The following is a 23945-nucleotide window of genomic DNA, read 5'->3' as shown; positions in this document are numbered from 1 at the left end:
AATGTTTCAGGAAAGAAAAAGGACTGTCTTGTCCAAGAGAAGTTTTTTTAGCAGACTCATGCACTCAGCGTAAGTTTCTTTCTCTCTGCATGTTCTACTTCTTGACTGATATATCAAGCAGTCATGATCTGGGCTTTGTATAGTTTTATGGGAATATCAGCTCCTTAGACACAAATTTCGGTTGCCTTCTTGGAAAGAGTTGTAGATGTTGAATATTTTTTTCTCTGTAAACATTCAAAAAGTTCAGGAATATATGAGTTTGTAATCCCACCTGTTTTAGAAGTAAGCCATTTCTGTCCTACCACAATATTCATCCTCCAGCATGAATTGAAAAGTGCAGGGTGGTTGAGGAGAAGGTGCAGATAATGGGAGATTTGCAAAAGAAGGCTGCTTTTATGTTCAGAATTGATAGGGGAAATCTCTATATAACCTATATAGGCTATATAGTCTATATGGGCAATTTCTGTATTATTAAATTGGATTTTCAAGGGACTCCTTCATGAGGACATAGCCACAACCTGTTCTACTGTTAGGTCCTTACAGTGGTTCCTGGCAGAAATTTGGTCCTCACCACCCAGCTTTTTTCACTGCAATTCCCAGATACAGGTTGGGATTTAGCACAGGCTTGGGATCATTCCTGGTGGGCAGTATGGAGGTACCTGCTCTCTTCTGGAGAGTAAATGAAAATAACCATGTGTACAAAACTACTTTCATCCAGTTGGTTTCAGTGCCAGTGAATGGTACCATGTGTGTTCACTTTTAACAGTATAGACATGAGTCTGGCATTTTTTCTTCTTTTTGGAGAAATTTTATTTAAAAATATCACTAAAAGAACCAACTATATAATTTCAGAAACATTTATGCTATTATTTTAAAGTGTTCTAGTTTTGTTATTATGCATCTCTACAGCTTTTACTCCACAATAAATTATCTTTACAGGTTCTTGCCATTTTACATATTTGCACCAGGTCATAATAATTTAATTGTTATACATACAGTGATGGGGCTAGCATACTGTCATGAAAGTGAAATTAATTTTATAATATTCCCTGGGAATATATGTAGAACCTACTTATAAGTTAGCAATAATCACTCTGTATTCACCTTTCAACACTACAGATTTTTAAATTTGTGTGCAAATAGAAACACGGAGCTCTTAGCCCAACTGTATTGGAAAAGACCATCAGCATTGTAAGGCTTTTTACAGTATCCATTCCTGTCACATAGGCCAAAATTTACCTTGCTTTGTACAGAAGAACATGTGAATTCTTCACTTTACTCGCCTTACCAGCTAACTATCATATTCATATTCCATGTATTTGGATAATTCTGTTTCAAATAGTCTATAGAGTGTGACTATTTGTTCTGCTATTGGCTGAAAAGTACAGAATTTCTAAGCAGAAAAGATATTATTAGATTTTAGTTCAAAAGTACTATCATTTCCTAATACTGGGTTGTTTGTTTTTTTTTTCAGCCAATAGTCCATAGGTAAGAAAGAAATACTGAATTCAGAGATTATGAGTTACCTTTTCAAAAAGTTTTTTTAAAAACTCTCACTTCTGCTGCATCTCTATATTGCCTGGGTAACTGGACAGGATATTTTTGGAAACCAGATGATTAGTTTTGGTTATTTTTTTGTTAACTGGATTAGTTCTTTTGGCTGCTAAGCCAAACTCTGGTCTTGTCTTACTATTCATTAATTGGAATGAGAAATTATTTTTTAGATTTTCATATAGGCTTTTAGACCTGAAGTTGATAGAGGTTTTTCACCTTTCACCTTTTATTTCCTTTGCTGTCAAACTGGTATTTCTAGTATTCTAAAGAGAATTTGTGGTTCAGATCCCAACTTGAATTCCAAAAAGTGAACTGCTATCCTCCCCCACTCTCCCTGCAGTTTTTGTGCATATACCTTTAGAGTCTTCCTTATCATGAATGTGGTCAGAGTTAAAAATATTAATGAATTAAAAATTACCCCCTTTTTTTTTCTGGCTAATAAAAGACAGAATGTTTGAATCAGGGGCCTTTGTGGCAAAGGGATAGAATATTGGAAAACCTGGATATTATATCAGCAATCAGACAGTCCCATTTCTTTCTTAATTGGATGAATTTGAATAAATTTCTACTGATATCTCATGAGGGATTATTATGACTTGTCTCTAACATATTTATGACTTGCATTTGAACTCCTACCATGCTGAAAGAAAGACGTGAGCTGAGGAAAGGTCATATTTTGCAAGAGCACATTTTCCTGGGCTACAAAGCTTAATCATTATTTCTGTTGCTATTCTTTTGGATTTAGTGGTTCTGCTTCTGTTTTATCAAAGATGAAAGCTGTGAATTGAACCTTTCAGTCACTGAAGTTGGTTGATCACAGGAGAAATCCTGTAGAAGTTCTTGTTCTTAAGTGGAAGCTGTGACACTTACTCGATATGAATATGTCATAAAAATGGGAATTAATAAGGTCAGATGCTATTAAATCCTGTAAAAACAGGTAGCACCAATATAATTAAGAAATTATATATGTGATTTCAACCTATTTGCCAACTCCAACTGGAGTGTTTCTGCTGAATTTGCCTGCAGTGTTGGCTCGATTTCTAAAGCTCTTTGAGTAGAGAGACAGAGATCAGTTCTTGTGTTATCTTAAAAATAGAAAGCTATGAATAACATGCATTTTAGACTCCTGGGAAAGTTTACCCCTATATTTTCATTAGTATCTTCAGAATTGTTCTCAGTGGACTAGATTTTTAAATTCTAGCAGCAGCATAAACAATTTTTTAAAGTCTGTGAAATTTCCAGTTTGCAGCCAAAATTGTACACACAGGTAAAGTATCCTCAAATATCCTTTTTCTTGGAAGAAAGAAAGCAGTGAGATAGCCATTGAATTAAGAACTGCCTGCAGATGGCTATTTCTTTCCAGTATTTAGTTTTGATATCTTATTTAAAATGAGGATAACTCCACACAAGATATACAAAAGCAGTTTTGTGTGAACATAGTAATTTATTATGTTTTTGGTACTTGGTCTATGGCAAAAAAGTTAAGAGTCTGTGCTCTGTTACCAGTGCAGAACAACAGGACTCAGAAACTCTGTACAAGCTTAATACCTAGAACCTAATCTTTTTACATCAATTAATAAAATGGATCCTGTCTGACTTTTGTGTCATTCGCCTCACATCGAGCTCAAGGAAGACATGTAAAAGCCATTCTGAATATAAATTTTAAAAAATAATCATAGTGATATATAGTGATAAGGACCCATTTAGAGTAATGAGGTGAGCTCAGTGAAGTACAAGAATACAGCTGTTCAGGCATGTTCAGGTAAAATGAGGCAATAAGATGCTCTGTAAAGTTCTCACTCTGAAAAGTTTTATTTTGGTACTATTCTCCTCTGCACACACTCCTCTAACATTAGTGTTCTGTAAATTGAATTAGAAATTTAAATAATTTTTCCTCTCTTTTCTTTAATGTCATTCACCAAGTTGCTGCTGTATACCCAGTTCCTTTCTCTGTCTGTATTTCAATTTCCTTGGTTAAGGAAAACTTTATGAACTTAGAGAGTGAGGTTCACATGTCCACTGTTTCTTGTGTCTGGGACACTGCTTAGCAATGGAGACTGCAAGGTTCTTGCACGGGTCCTTAGATGGGTTATCTGTGTTAGCCTTCCCTGACAGGTAGGAAACACTCAGAGATGTTGAAGCTCAGGACAACCTCTTTGTATTGTATGAACTGATAAGCAAATGGAGCCTTTCACTTAGCTGACGAAAATTGCAGGATTTATATAACAAAAATTATGTTGTTCAGAAAGCCCAAATAGTCTTCTACTGTGCAGTTCCTTGCATTTATTTTTGAACTTTTATGAGTGTTTCTTGGAATTTTATTAGTCTCTCAGATTTCTAGACTGTCTTTCTTGACTTTATCTCTGTTAACTCACCCTTGTGGTTTCCACCATGGAGATCCCATCTCACCTTCTGTTGCTGCTCAAGGAACATCATAGAAAATTTCATAGTGTGAAGAAGAACATAAAGGAAGTATGTAGAGACATTTCTTACAGTATTGTTGCAAGAGATAAGTCACTAGAATGTTATGGTTTACTATTTCTAATAATCTTTTAAAATGGCTTTACCTATGTATTTGATGTCATGAAACAGATTATAAGTAGTTACTTGTGCTATTAAGACAGTGTCAGGTGCTGGCTTGGAGGGACAATGTAAGACTCCTCCTCATCATCATCCTCCTCCTGTTCTTCTTTCCTTTCTTCCCCTTCTTCTCCCTTCTTTCATTAGCTAATCTTACTCTCGTATATGAATCAGATGTGTTAAAATATGAAAGTTACCACACATAAGCTTTACTAAAAATAAAGAAATAAGGAGTTAACATTCTGATGAATTTTTGTTTTAAAGTAACTTCAAAAGATGGCAAAACATCCATTTTAATAGGAAATATTAGGAAAGTTGATATGGAACACAGTGATAATGGCTTCTTATGGTAATCATAGCAGGGATGGTGAAACAAGTACGTTCAAAGACTGTTCTAATTACAGGTTTTCCTCTGATATCAGTATGAAATTCTTAGATTAATTTATTCTTTGAAGTTACACTGAGCTGCAGATCCTGAAATCTGCACTTCCAGTCAGGGCAGCATTCATTGATACTGAAATGTTCTAATAGTGGTCTTTACATAAAAAAATGGCTTCAGAGCACTAAATTGTACTAACTCTTTCAGACAATTGACTTGACTTAGAGATCATCGTGAAGACATATCTCTTTTCTCAGGAAAGTTTATGTTCATGCTGATATCATGGCTTTGTCAAATAATGTCTGACCTTTCCCAAATACTATAAAGCCATTATTAATAGCTATTGTAATCTTTTGATCAAATTTATGCTATAACCTGATAATGTATTGCACAGATATGCTGGTTATGTTTGTGAATCTTGTGTGGGACTCAGCACTGCATATCTAAACTCCCTTTGTCCAGAAATATTCTGGTGTTCACTTCTTTTTATCTTTCTTTTCTCTCTCCCTTTTTGAATCTTGAAAGCAAGGAAATTATAATATTTTATAATATATAATTTGTGAAATAAAAAAGTCAGCAGAGAATTTCAGAGTCTCATGAGGAAGTTAGTGAGGGCATTAGTGAGAACGATGTATGGAGTAGATTGCAAAGTGATAGGTCATCATCGCACTGGCTCTTTTAGCTTTATTGTCTGCTAGGCAATATCAGTAGTCTTCCCATAGACTACTACATTGATATGTGCCGTGTTACCTTCAATCCTTGCCAGGACAGCAAGAAGTAATCTGACAGGTATTAAAAAAGCAGTATTTCATTAAAGTAGATGTAATTATATCAATTTATATCAAATGGCAATCTCCTTATTCTGTAGTTTATTGTGTTAGACCTAGCACTAGAAGTGATATATCTGATTTTGGGTAATCATTTTTGTTTGTCTTTCTTTCAGAAAAGTTGAGTAAATGCAAGAAAAGTTGAGTAAATGAAGTATTTTAAATAAAGTATTTTAAATTCATTATTTCTTAGGGCACTTTAAAGCCAAATTCATAAATGTGGTAGTGACTAATGTCCTGTGAAGAATAGAGGTCATCCACAAAGTTTAAAACCATGATTTTTGAAATGGCTATGTCTTTGGCACTTTTGTTAATTATTATAGAATCATAGAATTGTTTGTGATTGAAAGGACCTTTAAGATTACCTCTTTCCAAACCCCCTCCACGGGCAGGGACACCTTCCACTACCAGGTTGCTGAGGACCCCATCCAACCCGACCTTGAACACTTCCAGGGATGGAGCCTCCACAACCTGTTCCTCATCCTCACAGTAAAGAATTTCTTCCTAATATTTCATCTAGACTTGCCTTCTATTAGTTTAAACCCATTCCTCCTATGAGTAGATGCCCTTGCCAAAGTGCCTCCCTGGCTATCCCATAGGCCACCTTTAGATACTGGGAGGCCACAATGACGTCACTCTAGAGCCTTTTTCTCTGCAGGTAAAAAATCTCAGCTCTCTCTGCCTGTCTTCATAAGAGAGGTGCTCCAGACCTCTGACTATCTTCATGGCCTTCTTTCTTCATGACTTGCTCCAACAGATTGATGTTGTTCTTATGTTGGGTACCTGGGAGATGGATGCAGGATTCCAGGTGGGGTCTCATCAGAGCAGAGGGACAGAATTGCCTCCCTCAGTGTGCTTGTCACACTTCTTTTGATGCAGCCCAGGAAACAGTTGGCATTCTGGGCTACAAGTGCACATTGCAAGGTCATGTCCAGCCTCTCATCCACAAGCATCCCCAATAAATCACTGTGGTAAAGAAGTTTCATTTGGTTAACCCCAGCACCCACTCACCCCCACGTGGCTCATTCCTTTCCTAGTGGTGTGGGGGAGAGAATTAGGAAAGGAAAAGTTAGAAAACTCATATGATGAAATAAAAACAATTGAATAGGGAAAGAAAAACCTGTGCATAACAAATAAAGAATAGAAATTTCAATCTCTACTTCCCAGGCAGGTGTTCAGCCATCTCCAAGAAAGCTATTTCATCACATGTGATGGTCACTTGGGAAGACAAACTCCATCACTCTGAACATCCCCTCTTCCTTTTACCCTGAACTTTTTTTTTTTTTTTTTTTTTTTTTTTACCTTTTGCCAACCTTTCTGAGGGAGGAATATGGTTTAGGAGTGTTTACAGCAGTCTCAAAATTACTCTAAACTACCAATCCCTTGGAAAGCTTGTACTGTAAGAGATGACCAGAACCAGAATGCTCTGACATTCTCCCTGACAAGCCTAGAATTGCTTTAAATCACCCTGGGGGATTGCTGAGATGTAACTAGGTATTTGAGACTGTCTTAAAGGCTATAGACCATTTCAAATCTACTTGTAAATGTGATGGTGGAGTGATAGTTACTGGGCTATTCATAGTATGAAAAAATGAAATAGCTCTTTACACATTGTCTGACTGTAGACAGACTATTCTGTTTTACCCCCTTTGGAGTTGTTCCTTTCTGTCTGTTTGGCTTGTTTGCTACATTTTCCCCCTTAGGTCCTTTTTAAAATTTGAAACACAAGAAATGTGCTAGATAATTTCATATGCCTACAGTGGCTTGCCTAATTATCCAGGACTTAATTTATAGGGTGCAGACAAAAGTGATCACTTTTAGGATATGATTCAGCTTGTTTTAGGTTTATCTGTTTTTGTAGGTATTTCACAGACTTGGTGTAGCTCCCATCTATGTTAAGGGAAAGAGTTAATGCTTCATAACAGGCTCGAACAAAATCAGAGAACAACATTTGGGAGTTGAAATGGGCAGCTTTTGAAGCAATACCACAGTATCATCAGTTCTCTGACCCACAGAATTAGTGTTGTACATGCAAAATATCAGGCCTTACCTTACATGTCAGAGAGTTTGGACTGCAAAAATTATAAAGCTGCTGATGTTTCAGGGATTTACTGACAGTACACAAATGACTGACTATAAGAGAAAATAAAGTTTCTTTTTTGACTGGAGTTTTCAGTGGTAAAGCAAACACCTAGCTTTATTTAGAAGGCATCTAGCTGTATTTTGAAGGCAAAAAGAAATATCAACATTGTTCACTGGGCATCTTCATAGCTCTATATTGCAACCCTCATTTGCTAAAGCAATTAAAAATGGGTGTAAACTGTTGAAGTCAGTTGAATTATTCATGTTTGTCATGTACGTAGACTTTTACAAGACTGACAAGAAAAGGGATCCCTTGAGCAGGGGGATGTAATTAGGTCATAAAATAGCCAGATACAGGGAAATAAAGACGACATGGTCAGTTAAGTCTGGCAGCTCCTAACTTTCAAATGTTTGATGTGTGCAATCTGAATAATCTGTTACATTTTGTAAGAAGCTTCACTAAGTTTTATGCATTCTATACTGAGATTTTATTCTTTGGGCAATAGGGAATGTCCTGGCTTTTAGGTTGTTTTTATGGGAATGTCAGGGTATTGTTCTCTCTCCACTACTAGGTGCATACAACTATGTTTTCTTAGGCAATCATAAATCTATTGGGCACACACAAGCATAATTCTGGCTGAACTGTTTCAGCAGTTCTAGTGGTTTAGTTTATTTAACTGAAGAAAGAATCTGTGAAATTTTAAAATGTTTATTTCATTTTCAGAGATAAGCACCACCCTGGTTTCCACTAGCACTTGACATTTCTTATTCCTTAGGGTTAACTAAATGTTGATTAAATCACTAAAAAAGCCTGTTTCTCTATGATATCCTTATAATATCCATGTATGTTTTACATCTGTGAATTTAAAAGCTTGTGCTGTTTCTAAACATGGAGAAATGTTTCTACAAGGTACTAAAATACCTACCACAGCACTGGATTTCATCTACAAGCATTAAAAGGTTATAAAAATAAATAAAATTATATTTGTGCACAAATAAGCATATTGAAAGTTCTTGGCCCATATTTCACAAGCTGACTGAGTCCCATGTGCCTGTAATAAGCAACTGATAACATTATTTCAGAATCTTGATGTTTCAACAAAAATAATTATTAAGTACTTCATAATTTGCTGATGTCACATAATGACAAAGATAATGGACATAAATGTATATATGGTAGTAAGAAATGCTTGATATAGAAATAAATATGTTAAAATATTATAAACTACTAATACCTTTGCTAGTCCTTATACAGTGAAACTCTTTTAATGAAAATGCCTGTTATTTGTTGACCTCTTAAATTAATACAAAGAGCATATATTTGAAATAAATATTTTAAAGTAATAAATAAGCAACACATTAGTTTATGCAGGTGGCACTATGCAGGAACTTTGAATTATTGAATTAAGGTGCAAATTGTCACATAGATTAATTTTAGTATATAGTTTTAAAATAATTCCTTTGTATTTATTGCTTAATTAAATATAATTGCTTTCTTTCAGTGCCTAGAAAAATACTAGTTGCTCTCGAGTGCTGCTTTTTATGCTCACAGGGCTTGTATAGATGCAGTCCAGCTGCCCCACACTCAAAAACAATTGTGACCTTCCTGCTGTTTTTTTTCCCTGTGGCTCTGCAGCTGTTAAATTCTTTCCACTCAGCTCAGATATTCATGGCACCCTTTTTCTCCTTATCTTGATATTCTTTACAACCATTTAATCTTCAGCGGAACAACCTGGAATGACACTTCCTAAAGCTAGATTTCCTAGTCAGGCTGAATAATAGTAGGCAGTTAATATTGGTGACATCTGAGAGCAAACACAAAATCCTATGCAAGACAACGTAAAATCCTTTTACGTATCTTAATCACTGGATCTTACTTTGCTTTTTTATTTAGATCAACGTGGTGTTAATTTAGCATCATCTGTTTTAGCAGAATTATTCAGGCTGTACTCTGCTCTAAATGAGAGCAGAATCTGGTCCAGTATTGGTACAGTATGCCAAGGGGACAGCCTTAGCCTATGTTGAAAAATATTACTTGGGTAGTTTGTCTGACCGTTATACATTTCAGAGCCAGCAGAATCCCCGTTACCCACACTGATAGTACTCACAGGGTTCAGAGGCATAAAGGAAGCTCCCACAGAAGAGAGAAGTAGAGATGATCTTCCAAGAAACTATTTTGCCATATGTTTTAAGAAGGTCAAAAAATCCTTCCCCATAATTGCAATACACCTTGTCTGAGCCACTAGTGAGCATTGTTGGAAGGGTTTTACATCTTTCCATTATTCTTTGTCTGAGTACAAGTTGCACAGGAGAAGAAAAGAAAGCAAAGGGAGGGAAAAAGCGAAGTGTTATCTAGGTGAAACAGCAAATCTAATCCTATTTCTCTTTAATATTCCAATTTCCATTTTATTCTAGTTTTACTTTCTCTTTCTGCAACATACACCTATCTCAGTATATTTCCCAATGTGCTGGGCCGTGCTTTCTTGGCAAATAATGAGCCAATGAAGTAGCAACCCCACCAGGAGACCAAGTGGGAAAGTTATATAAGGCCACTGAAAGACTTTCAGTTTTGATCTCTCTTATCACATGGCTGTGTCTGTGGAGAAAGCAAACTAGCTTCATTACACAGCAGTCCTACATCACTGCTGTGTTAAACAGAATTAAATCAGCAGGTTAAAAAAAAATAAATTTGTTCTACAGTCCATATAGTCTGTGTACAGTGAAGCATTTTATTGCCCTATGCGCATGTTTGTGGAGTGCCCAAGCATGAAGAGACAGTTAGCTGTGGAAGCAACCTACCTATCAAGAGCTAAATGTAAACATTTGCTGAGTTCGAGTCAAATGTAATAAAGCTGCTTGTTTGCCCAGTGCTAGCATATTTTTGAGTTAATGTGTGATTTTGGCCAATTTTTAAAATAAATATGTTTTACATTGCTTTATCAAGATGAAATGGGAATATCAGCTTAAAGTAAGATGGTACAAAAGTATTATAATGCAAATCTTTAGCAGATGTTGAGAATTCATTTTTTTAATTTGCATAGTTGAATCCACTAATCCCAGGAGCTGAACTATAATTTATATTCTACTTATTATTCTGCTGCCACATTGTCTGAAATGAGGAAGCCTCTGCCTAATTACAGGAAGTATATGAATAAATATTCCAGGATTAAGACACACATATCTTCATTACTTCTTGTCTCCAGAAATTAAAATTAAGATTTCTAGAAAAGATTAAGGGTCACAAAACCTAATGCAAAAAAAACCCAAAAAATTAGGAAAAGAAAGATTCTTCCAATTCATTTCTTTGTCATCTGTCATAGGGTAGTATCTTTATCTGAGAAATTTATCTTACTTTGTATTCAGTCTAAATTGAAATATCCTAAGTGGCCACTTCTTCTGCAAAGGTATTCTCTGATCCAGCAGATTTCATAGTCATGATTCTCCCTCAAAAGTCTATCTTGAGTTCCACATGGGCCAGTGACTGACACACATTTGGGTCACTGTGAAATTTTCTCCTGGGGATTTTCTGAGGTTTTTTCCACTTCCATTTTTTTGTCTTTATTTTGTTCTTTCATCCCAGTTACATAACATTTATTGTTATTAAATCTATCTTCCTTTTTTCCTAGACACATTAAAGCATGCTATGTATTCCCCTATACCTCTTTATACAGGAAGTGAATTTTTAATTGTTAAAGTAAAAAATCAATATGTTTCACCAGATAAAAACATTTTGGCTTCAAGTTGCATATGTATAAATGTTGTAAAAATACCATATATAGTCAGTTTGCTGTAAGATCACTTCTAGCATTACCTTCCAGATTTCTTTCTGTCAGCAAGTGTTTTTGTGCTGGATTCATCCAGAGAGAATAAAACAGCTTGCAGTCTATCCAAAATTGCTTTCATTTTATTTTCTCCCTTATTTCTTATTGGTCTACAGATCTACCCATTTAATACTGTGTTGCTTGATATCGATTAAGATATTAAAAAACTTAATACTGGTATGGTAGGCAGATACTCTGAAGTGTTGATTCATTGCTATATATACTTATTGTTTCAGGCACATTGCATTTCATCTTCACCTTTACAACAATTTGAATTACTTCCATAAGTCTGTTTGAAGCAGCCTGAGTGCACAATTTTTCATAAAAAGGTGAACATTACAGTCTTCTTATACTGTATTTTTGTACTTCTATAAAAGAAACCCCAAATGAAGTCTGTCTGCTGTAATCTGTAATTTATAAAGGTATCTTCTTCTCATCATCACCCAAAGATTTACTTTCTCAAAAATTTTGAATAGCTGCTTTGGTTATTAATATTTATGCTGTATAATGAGATATTTATGTCACATATTGTACAGAGATTGACAGAATCGCTTTTATTTTTTTGGAAACTATAGTAATCTATTTCATCTTTCCTAATTATCTGGAATTTCCCATGTTCCTCATATTTCAGGAATAATTGGGTTATTCCTTCAAGAAAAAAAGAATATAACACAGGGAAGTGGAATTAATAAATATATATCCTATATATACAGGTAACATTATTCAAAATTCCATATCATTCTTTGCTGCTGACTGCTTTTATAATTTTTCTACTGAAAATTTTTCAGCCATCCTTTTTTTTTTCTGCTTAAAAATAAATTAGAAATCTCTTCAATAGATAGACTAGATATTTCAGCTCTCACTTGATAGACTTTTCAAATACAAACCTTGCCTAATCCACTCTCCCCATCCTCCCCAAATCCAAACAAACAAAACTAAAAAGTTTGAGTTATGAGCACGTAAGAACACAAGTTCTGTAAACAATGTCCATTTCTTTCACATTTTTCACAGACATCAACAATACATCAATTTGTGACTAGTTGTCAAAGAAAGATAAAAGGAAGTTTAGAAAGGAGGAAAAAGAGAATTTAACAAGACAGCACAACCTGGTTTTACTCCTTTGGGATGGCGTTTTTTTTAATTTCTTCTAGCAGAAATAGAGGACACAATTTAATTTTGATTGCTGCTTTTTATTCACTGCTTTTTGAATAGATCTTACTAAATCATACCAGTTTGCTGGGGCAAACAGTACATTGTAGTAAACAAAAGAAAGAGAAAATGAAACTGCACCATAATGAATTACACTGACAGAAGTTATTATTTTTCCTTGCATAAGCTGAGATTGGATATTTAAAACTTAGAACAGTATAACTTGGCATTCTTATAACCCTGCCAGCCATATGTGACTTTTTTTTTTTAATCAACAAGATAAAGACGTGGAAAGAAAGGGTTGCTTTCAGGAAAGATTTGAGTTTTAGTGTTAGAAACTATCCTCTTACTGAGGTACATGGGATTGCAGTCAGTATCTACCTCTAATTTTATTATTTTTGGTCTTTCTTAACTAGGCAAGAGACAACTAGGAAAAAGAATAGCAAAAAACCAAAAACACAAACAGACAAACAAAAAAAAACCCAGACAAAGTAGTTTTGTGGCTTCAGTTCAAAGCCATCTATGTAGTTTTACTAAGCTATTGATTTGGAGCTACTTGGTTTTTTGCCCTTTGTGCTTGCCATGTTCTTTCTTTTAGTATCTTCTATCATGTTGATGTGCTATTGAAACCGAGTGGTGTTTATTCCAACGCTTAAAGATTTGCTGTGCATACAGAACTGGGAGTACAGCCCTACAGCCTATTTGTGCACACTCCGTGTAAATCAAATAGCATGCTGAGCCTTAGAATATTACTGTGGGTTACTGTGCCATAACCTGAACTGCAGAATATTCTGTCTCGGGGAAAAACAGCCTGCTGGATCTTGTCAGCTGTGCACTTAGGGAAGTGAGGGAGAAAATGATTAGATAACATCCTTATCTGTGAAGACCCAAGAGAACTGTGTTTTCCATATTCACAAGCTACCTGAAGGTATTGGCAGCAATATCTACTTCAAACAAACAAAAATTACCCTGATAGAGAGCATCATTCAGAAGCAAAGAAAGAGAGGTCAGAGCACATTTCTGCAACACCGCAGAATCCTGGCCAGTCTGCACATGCTCACAGTGCAAGCCTGTCTAGCTGGAACATCTTTCTTCTGTTTAGATGTGTGAAAATGACAAGTTAGGACAAGGAGAGTGCTAAGGAAAAAGTGGAGAAAATGGAGCTTCTCTTACACTGATGTCTTATGGAGGGGTGTTGGGGAGAGCCCCTCCACTGATAGTAGTGTTCCCTGTCTCAGCTTGTAAATAGAAGAGGTCTAGCAATTATTTCCTAATCAACACTACATTAGTCTTAACATGGTGGTGGAGAGATATTGATTCAAATTAATCCTTTAGATCTCCCTGATTTGTATTTTATTTTGGAACCCTTGGTGAATGAGTTGTTCTGGCTATGCCATGAAATACTGGGTTTTATCACCTCTTGGCTAGGAAGGAGATTCTCTTTGTCTAATATAAGATGTCTAGGCTGGAGTCAAGAGCATCTTTTTACTCAGTGGAAAGACATGATGGTTTTACAGTGCACAGTTCATCTGACCTATTATAAACATCAATATTACATTAGGGAATATGACATCAGAATACTCTATTCTGCTGATTCTTAAGAAAGTCTAGACAACTAACTCACTAGTCCAAATTTAGCTGAAGTGTATTTCACAGGATTAAATAAAACCAGGGAACCACTGTGACTGAAAAATAGTTAAAAACTTTGTGTTGTTTTTGTTTAAGCAGCCTTATATAAGATAAAAAATGATTGATAGCAAATTATAACACCAGGCCTAAAGGTACTTTCTCATTCTACGTGCTTAACCAGTAGATTTGAACAAGAGAGATGGGAGAAATAAATTCTCTTAATCCCTCTGCTAGTTACTCTGCAAGTTGAGTAACTCAGTCAAACAAGTAGACATAAAGGTGAGCTTTCTCTCAGTCATCCAGAATGTAAGCATCCAGTCTGGATTTCTTTTCTGAGTCCATCTACGGTCAGTGGAGAAAGGCACCTCCAGAGGGCAATATCTTCATGTTTGAGCAAAAATATCTTGAATGCATAGAACTAGTCACCCTAAAGAAATAATCGTCTTCACAGACTGGTTTGAGAACAAGGTGACTAACTCAGACTAGGAGCATAGCTTTTCAGTGTCTAACAGAGAAAAAGAGGATGGGCTAATGGTTGTTCTAGCATTGTAGGAGCTAACTATAGAAATTTGTTTCTGCCACAAACTTCCTCTGTGTACGTAGCAGTACGTTTGGAAGGTGATCTACTTTTCCCTAGGATAGAATTTGCTTGAATGGATGGAATGAAATTGCGAACTGTGATTAGACTTCCAGGGTAATGTGGTGGAATTTTAAGAGACTTTAAACATGGAGGAACACAGTGGATCATTTTTGTCTGGCCTCTTGTATAGTACATAGATTATAAAGAATGTTTTGCTGTGCTTGAATCCTCTGATTTGCATGTATCGAAATCAGCCAAACTTAGAATTTCAACCTTTTCAATTTAAATTTGTCCCTATTCCAGGAATTAAATATGTTTCTTTGGGTTTGTGCTGTAAGGGAGTTTCAGGCTGACCACTTTTGCAGTTACTGTTTCATGCATTGGGAGTCAATGCTGAATCATCTTTCTTTCAGTCAGCAGTTTCTAAGCACTCCAGCAGTTGTCTCTCTAGCACCTCTGATTCCCCATGACTTCTAAGATAACTCTGTTGATACAAGTATGGAAACAAGATGACCCCAGCCTTAATAGAAGTCTGTAAAACAAATGTCTTTGTGGCTAGAAATTATTTAGAGGAATGATGGTAAGAAGGGTCCAGAACTTTACTGCAGATCCTTTTAGTTAGTCTCACACTCCAGATTAGCAGTAGAAAACTAGGGATAACATTTTCCCAGTAGCTCAACTCCCTGTATGGTCACAGTTTGGGAACTAAGACAGGCTAGTGACCAGTCAAAGAAGGCAGCTTAGATGTGGCTACACTCTATTGGAAGGTGACAGAGTTTAAGGAACATAGCAGACTACATAATATTGCATGCATAAATAAATCAACAGGCTGGGGTTGTGCCACATGGTTTCTCTGCCAGAGAAACAGTCCTTCTCACATTTCATTTACTGGTATAGACTTAGCCATGGAGCCCTCAGCAGGGCTACTACCAGCCCAGGGAACATTTCCAGACTGCAGGAGCTGAAATACCCCAGAGTCTGTGCAGCAAAACAAAACTAGAAATCTAGGTAAAATTTGGTCCTACAGCAGTTTACTTGCAGATGTTTCTCCAGAGTTGCCACAGCATCTGGGACAGCTGAGATCCCTGGAGTGATTTCAGCACTGCAGCTTTGCCTACCATGGTCTATGCGAGTGTTTTCAGGACAGCACAGTTTTGGGTTGCAGCAGAGCTATAGGCGAATTCAGCTGTTAAAGAGCTAACTAAATAAAATTTCATCATAAAATGTAATGGATAGTGTAATAAATAATATACATTATTAAATATAGTAAAATATGTAGCATCAAGATGTATAAAATCAGTTTCTTTAGTAGTAAGGTGTAGTAAATGTTGAAATAAGTCCTCAGTTAAAATTTGAATTTTATACATACTTTGTATTACATAAGTTTCCTTCCTTGGTTCTTTTATCTAGTACATCAAAGAACCCTTTAATAACCAGCATTTTCTGTCTTTGAAGGTACTCAGTGCTGTAATCAAGTCTCCTCTTGCACTTCTTTGCAATAAACTGATCAAGTTCCTTAAAGTCTCTTTGCTCTATGACTTTTTGTTCAAAATTAAGAAAATTTTACTTCAGACTGATAAAAATTATTTTTGTCAACATCACTTTCTTATGAATTACTCCTTAGGAGGCATAAGTTGTATAACACATACTGAAAATGTATTTTCCTCTTTTCAGTGCCCCAATTCAGTACCAATGGTATCGGCTGGGGAGGCTTTTCATTTCTTTGCCATTAATTTTCAATGAGGTATCCAAAGAACTGATAGGAAGAAAATCTGGACATCACTCATCCCACGCTGTTATTGTCCAAGGTCATGTCTAATAACATACAAGATTTAAAGTGATTTGCCTTCTTGTTTTCTTCACCTTTATCAGAATCCCAAGCTTTCAGTTTGGATGTTAAGATCTGAGAGTCAAAGGAGAACTGACGATTTCTGCAAAAATGTCAACCAGGCCAACATTAGAGTAACTCTGCTTCTGCTCATTTTTCTAGGTATAAAGATTTGGCTGATACAGCAGCAGGAGAGAAGAAGTTGTCTGCCAAGGAGAGATGTCGTCTTGTTCTTCAGCAGTGTAAATTACAAGGCTGGCAGGTTTGTGATCTACAAAGCAATTAAAATATCATTCTTTAAACAAGCTAGCTGAGTCATTTCCATTGTGGCAAGCCACCAGATCCTTTGCAGCAGTATATTCTTTTGACATTTAATATGTGCTTTGGTATATTATCAAATTGATTTTCTGAGTTTTCTAGAATATGAGTAGCTGTGATCATTGTGTCAAAAAAATCAGTGTATTCTTGTGGGAAGGAAAAGCTTTCAATTAAGCATGGTACACTGTATAAATTTGTATCCAGATTTTTGAAGTTTTTTGGTATATACATTTTAGTTGTTGAACGGTTCCTGAATTTCAAAAAAACCTACATATTTTCTTTCTTTACAATCCTATGCTAAATGCTATACTGTCATGACAGGAGAGACCCAAAACAACTAATTAGGATTTCCCATCTAGCCAATACCTTTGTAGGTGCCAGCTTGCTGATCCACAGATATACCAGAGTACCTGGAGTTGGTGTACGTCAAGTAAAGTAAAAAAAACAACAACAAAAAAAGCAACAAACATTGAACAGGAAACTCTCAACTTCCTATCTTGTATTCTTACCTGATTTATATCCTAGTTAATTCTAACCAGCATGAACACTGCAAGGTGGATATCTCCATTTGTCTGGAGTACCCAGTCATCTCCATTGGGTAGCTTTGTAATTGAGCAGGACTTTAATATATGCACTTTCTAAAGCAAATGGTGTTTCCTCGCACAGTATGGAAGTTTTTGTATAGAGATGAAGCTTTCTGTGACTTACTGTGTAGAGCATTCCTCCAGGTGGTGTAAGCCTCAGATTCAGGCTTGTTTCCAGCCAGGAGAACTGAAATCTATTACACAAGAGAGCATCTAGACCACTTTCAGGGACAAGTATAAAGTTCAGGGACTAGACAGATGTTAGGGCACTCCTATAGGCTTCTTTTGTTTAAAGGATGGGGTCTTCTAATTCGTTTATGACCTCTAAGTATTAAGATGACTGGAAGAAGATTCTGCAACTGCTTATGATGGACAAGGACTATGTCAGACTGTGTGCTATGGGTCTTTTTTAGGAGCCCAGATTCCTTAGTAATAGCAAGAACAAAAGTAGACCACCCACTAGGCTGGGAGCACACATGCATGATCACCTGCACTAAGGCACATAATAAATTTTATCTTTGATTAAAATACTGTTAAGGTCCCATTTTAGTCACTAAAGGAAGTATTGGACACATATAGCCAGACTCCCTCAACAGCAAAGACCAAAAGGATGGAGTCCGAAAAAGATAACAGCATGAAACTTTTGTTTTCCTTACCCGGGGTCTTATATCAGCTCTGCATCCTTGACACAAGGTTTCCTATGAAAAAAACAAGCATTAACATCTATAAACTGTACTTTCCCTTACAAGTTCCTGGAGATAAGAGTACCACTCACCTTCAGAACTTCTGTGAGTCTACAAGCTTGACATTGGGCAAAAGCTGTGTAAGAGTAAGAACTGGCATTACAGCACACAAAAAACAAATGGCCTCAGTGAAAGCCTAGAGCTCAAGACTAGTGATTCTGTAGCAACTGGCATTTGAAAACAAGCCTGAAACCTTGAAAGACAAAAATGTTAGAAGGAAATTCCAAAACAGAATCCCTCTATCATGCAGAGGACTGAAGCTTGTGATCTCAAACAGATTTTAGAGCTTCTAACTCCAGAATCTCATTAACACTAGGAAAAGTCAGGTGTGCAAAACTACAGCAGTGCATAATACTTTGTCCTTGAAACCAGAAAAGAACAAAATTCTTCAGAGACATTAATAACTTAAATCGAATAGGAAGGTTTGGGAATGAGAGTTGTACAGTTGTCATTCAGTGACTAAGAAGCACATGGCAACAAAGTTTAAAAGAACAAGGTCTGAAAAAATGGATGACCTTCTCCATACACCTTTTTGAAGCCACAGAAAGCTGTGACAAACAAATGGAAAGATGAAAATCATAGAAGAAAATTTTAGGAGAAAATTCACTCAAGTCTAATTGCTTAAATGCCTAGTGAATACAAGCTTAATACCAACATATTTTGTATAGGTGATACAAAACCATATACCCGACTATCAGCAGTAGTGACTAATGGCTGTGTCACAGAATGTCTCTCAATTATCATTTTGATTCATTTGACTAATCATGAAAATTGAACTTTAAATGACAATCTAGATGAGAAAGCTTATACAATCTGCAGTTGTCATGAGCACTTTCCTCAATGCTTTTACAGTAGAGGACTCTGAAAAAAAAAAGAAGAAAAAATTTAAAAAGGAGAAGGAGGAAGGAGGAAAGGGAAGGAAAAGAGGCATTAGGAAGCAAGGATGATGTCAGTTAGCAAAGTCAGAAGAAAGGTGTCATCTGTAGTGCATCACTTAAAATCATCCAAGCAGCAGGGAGTTACACATGTAACCAGTTTATTCAGCCCCTGTTACCAGCAGTAACTACTTCAAATGAGTCACTGCTGGAACTGAAAACCTATTTATTGCAGGGGTTCATGAATAAATCAAAAATTGTCTTCCCCGACACTGTTACCTGCAATTCCCTGAAGAGCTGTTGCAAATTTAGGTTGATAAATGGACCAAAAAGTAGCTAAAATAGCTTCATCAAAGATGGTGATGTTTAGGAGAAAGCAAAACACATTTGAAATCAACCTCCAGCTTATATGTCATCATCAGAGGATGAGGTTGTCAGTAAACTCTCCAACAGAGGGGGGAAAAAGAAAGAACTGGACTTTTTAGCTGAGTGAGACTGGATGATACTTTAACTTCCTTCTGATAATGTACCTCACCATCCCATTTTGAGAAAGGTAATATTAACCTGGTGAAGGGGAAAATATTCTGAACTAAAAGTCTGAAAATGAGTAAAGAAAATGATCTCTTTGTATTTATTTCCTGCTTGACAATTTATCTTTTCCTTCTTACATAGGTTGTGTTTGAGGAGTGTTTTATTAACCAACAAAACAACAAACCCTAGACCCTACTCACAGAACAAGTTTTTTCTTCTCTTATAAATAGTGCAGTGTGTTTATAAATGGAGAAAAAGTGCAGAAGATCCAATACCAGAGTCCAATTTTGGTTTATTTTCTACCATTTAGTAGAGCATAAGAGCAAACACTATCAGCTACCCAACATCTGGTGCTTGATTCAGTAGCTCCTGTGTTATATTAAAGTATTTTTTATCATAGAATCATTAAGGTTGGAAAAGATCTCCAAGATAACTGAGTCCAGCCTTTGACTGAACATGTCAGCTGGACCATAGTGCTAAGTGCCATGTCAAATTGTTTCTTGAGCACTTCCAGGCACAATGACTTCATCCACCACATGCCTGGGCAGCCCCTTCCAATTCTTAGCCACTCTTTCAGTGACAAAGTTCTTCCTAATGTCTAACCTGAACCTCCCCTGACACAACTTGAGGTCATTTCCTCTTGACTTATCCCAGTTGCGTGGGAGAGTAGGCCAAGCACTACATTGCCACAACCTCCTTTCAGGTAGTTGTAGAGAGTGATAAGCCTCTCCTCAGTCTCCTTTTCTCTAGGCTGAACAACCACAGCTCCTTCAGCTGCTCCTCATAGGACTTGTGCTCCAGCCCATTTACCAGCTCGTTTGCCCTTCTCTGGGCTCACTCCAGCACCTCAATGTCTTTCTTGAAGTGAGGGCCCCAGAAATGAACACAGCACTCAAGGTACAGCCTCACCAGTACAAAGTACAGAGGGACAATCAATTCCCTGGTCCAACTGGAAACACTGTTTCTGATACAAGCCAGGATGCCATTGGCCCTCTTGGCCACCTGGGCTCATGTTCAGCCAGCTGTCAAACAGCAGCCCAAAGTCCTTTTCCTCTGCTCCAGGCTTTCCATCCACTCTGCCCTCAGCCTGGANAAAAAAAAAAAAACAAAAAAAAAAGCACCAAACACTGAACAGGAAACTCTCAACTTCCTATCTTGTCTTCTTACCTGATTTATATCCTAGTTAATTCTAACCAGCATGAACACTGCAAGGTGGATATCTCCATTTGTCTGGAGTACCCAGTCATCTCCATTGGGTAGCTTTGTAATTGAGCAGGACTTTAATATATGCACTTTCTAAAGCAAATGGTGTTTCCTCGCACAGTATGGAAGTTATTGTATAGAGATGAAGCTTTCTGTGACTTACTGTGTAGAGCATTCCTCCAGGTGGTGTAAGCCTCAGATTCAGGCTTGTTTCCAGCCAGGAGAACTGAAATCTATTACACAAGAGAGCATCTAGACCACTTTCAGGGACAAGGATAAAGTTCAGGGACTAGACAGATGTTAGGGCACTCCTATAGGCTTCTTTTGTTTAAAGGATGGGGTCTTCTAATTTGTTTATGACCTCAAAATATTAAGATGACTGGAAGAAGATTCTGCAACTGCTTATGATGGACAAGGACTATGTCAGACTGTGTGCTATGGGTCTTTTTCAGGAGCCCAGATTCCTTAGTAATAGCAGGAACAAAAGTAGACCACCCACTAGGCTGGGAGCACACATGCATGATCACCTGCACTAAGGCCCATAATAAATTTTATCTTTGATTAAAATACTGTTAAGGTCCCATTTTAGTCACTAAAGGAAGTATCGGACACATATAGCCAGACTCCCTCAACAGCAAAGACCAAAAGGATGGAGTCCGAAAAAGATAACAGCATGAAACTTTTGTTTTCCTTACCCGGGGTCTTATATCAGCTCTGCATCCTTGACACAAGGTTTCCTATGAAAAAAACAATCATTAACATCTATAAACTGTACTTTCCCTTACAAGTTCCTGGAGATAAGAGTATCACTCACCTTCAGAACTTCTGTGAGTCTACAAGCTTGACATTGGGCAAAAGCTGTGTAAGAGTAAGAACTGGCATTACAGCACACAAAAAACAAATGGCCTCAGTGAAAGCCTAGAGCTCAAGACTAGTGATTCTGTAGCAACTGGCATTTGAAAACAAGCCTGAAACCTTGAAAGACAAAAATGTTAAAAGGAAATTCCAAAACAGAATCCCTCTATCATGCAGAGGACTGAAGCTTGTGATCTCAAACAGATTTTAGAGCTTCTAACTCCAGAATCTCATTAACACTAGGAAAAGTCAGGTGTGCAAAACTACAGCAGTGCATAATACTTTGTCCTTGAAACCAGAAAAGAACAAAATTCTTCAGAGACATTAATAACTTAAATCGAATAGGAAGGTTTGGGAATGAGAGTTGTACAGTTGTCATTCAGTGACTAAGAAGCACATGGCAACAAAGTTTAAAAGAACAAGGTCTGAAAAAATGGATGACCTTCTCCATACACCTTTTTGAAGCCACAGAAAGCTGTGACAAACAAATGGAAAGATGAAAATCATAGAAGAAAATTTTAGGAGAAAATTCACTCAAGTCTAATTGCTTAAATGCCTAGTGAATACAAGCTTAATACCAACATATTTTGTACAGGTGATACAAAACCATATACCCGACTATCAGCAGTAGTGACTAATGGCTGTGTCACAGAATGTCTCTCAATTATCATTTTGATTCATTTGACTAATCATGAAAATTGAACTTTAAATGACAATCTAGATGAGAAAGCTTATACAATCTGCAGTTGTCATGAGTACTTTCCTCAATGCTTTTACAGTAGAGGACTCTGAAAAAAAAAGAAGAAAAAATTTAAAAAGGAGAAGGAGGAAGGAGGAAAGGGAAGGAAAAGAGGCATTAGGAAGCAAGGATGATGTCAGTTAGCAAAGTCAGAAGAAAGGTGTCATCTGTAGTGCATCACTTAAAATCATCCAAGCAGCAGGGAGTTACACATATAACCAGTTTATTCAGCCCCTGTTACCAGCAGTAACTACTTCAAATGAGTCACTGCTGGAACTGAAAACCTATTTATTGCAGGGGTTCATGAATAAATCAAAAATTGTCTTCCCCGACACTGTTACCTGCAATTCCCTGAAGAGCTGTTGCAAATTTAGGTTGATAAATGGACCAAAAAGTAGCTAAAATAGCTTCATCAAAGATGGTGATGTTTAGGAGAAAGCAAAACACATTTGAAATCAACCTCCAGCTTATATGTCATCATCAGAGGATGAGGTTGTCAGTAAACTCCCCAACAGAGGGGGGAAAAAGAAAGAACTGGACTTTTTAGCTGAGTGAATCTGGATGATACTTTAACTTCCTTCTGATAATGCACCTCACCATCCCATTTTGAGAAAGGTAATATTAACCTGGTGAAGGGGAAAATATTCTGAACTAAAAGTCTGAAAATGAGTAAAGAAAATGATCTCTTTGTATTTATTTCCTGCTTGACAATTTATCTTTTCCTTCTTACATAGGTTGTGTTTGAGGAGTGTTTTATTAACCAACAAAACAACAAACCCTAGACCCTACTCACAGAACAAGTTTTTTCTTCTCTTATAAATAGTGCAGTGTGTTTAGAAATGGAGAAAAAGTGCAGAAGATCCAATACCAGAGTCCAATTTTGGTTTATTTTCTACCATTTAGCAGAGCATAAGAGCAAACACTATCAGCTACCCAACATCTGGTGCTTGATTCAGTATCTCCTGTGTTATATTAAAGTATTTTTTATCATAGAATCATTAAGGTTGGAAAAGATCTCCAAGATAACTGAGTCCAGCCTTTGACTGAACATATCAACTGGACCATAGTGTTAAGTGCCATGTCAAATTGTTTCTTGAGCACTTCCAGGCACAATGACTCCACCACATGCCTGGGCAGCCCCTTCCAATTCTTAGCCACTCTTTCAGTGACAAAGTTCTTCCTAATGTCCAACCTGAACCTCCCCTGACACAACTTGAGGCCATTTCCTCTTGACTTATCCCAGTTGCGTGGGAGAGTAGGCCAAGCCCTACATTGCCACAACCTCCTTTCAGGTAGTTGTAGAGAGTGATAAAGCCTCTCCTCAGTCTCCTTTTCTCTAGGCTGAACAACCACAGCTCCTTCAGCTGCTCCTCATAGGACTTGTGCTCCAGCCCATTTACCAGCTCGTTTGCCCTTCTCTGGGCTCACTCCAGCACCTCAATGTCTTTCTTGAAGTGAGGGCCCCAGAAATGGACACAGCACTCAAGGTACAGCCTCACCAGTACAAAGTACAGAGGGACAATCAATTCCCTGGTCCAACTGGAAACACTGTTTCTGATACAAGCCAGGATGCCATTGGCCCTCTTGGCCACCTGGGCTCATGTTCAGCCAGCTGTCAAACAGCAGCCCAAAGTCCTTTTCCTCTGCTCCAGGCTTTCCATCCACTCT

The 23945-nt window shown here is 37.0% G+C and overlaps 1 protein-coding gene across 1 annotated transcript in view; it reads left to right on the top strand.

Moving 5' to 3' along the window:
- Nucleotides 1-23945, top strand: part of MYO16 (myosin XVI) — a 182581-nt gene that overhangs the window by 96379 nt on the left and 62257 nt on the right. The window contains exon 22 of the mRNA XM_027888682.1: nucleotides 16592-16691. Coding sequence (XP_027744483.1) covers nucleotides 16592-16691 — 100 coding nt within the window. The remainder of the gene's footprint in view (nucleotides 1-16591; nucleotides 16692-23945) is intronic.

This window comes from Empidonax traillii, unplaced genomic scaffold (genome assembly GCF_003031625.1).
Source record: "Empidonax traillii isolate 1590-97213 ecotype Southwest subspecies unplaced genomic scaffold, ASM303162v1 scaffold244:size1524873, whole genome shotgun sequence".
Classification (NCBI taxonomy): Eukaryota; Metazoa; Chordata; class Aves; order Passeriformes; family Tyrannidae; genus Empidonax; species Empidonax traillii.
This window is presented reverse-complemented; position numbering and strand designations above follow the sequence as displayed.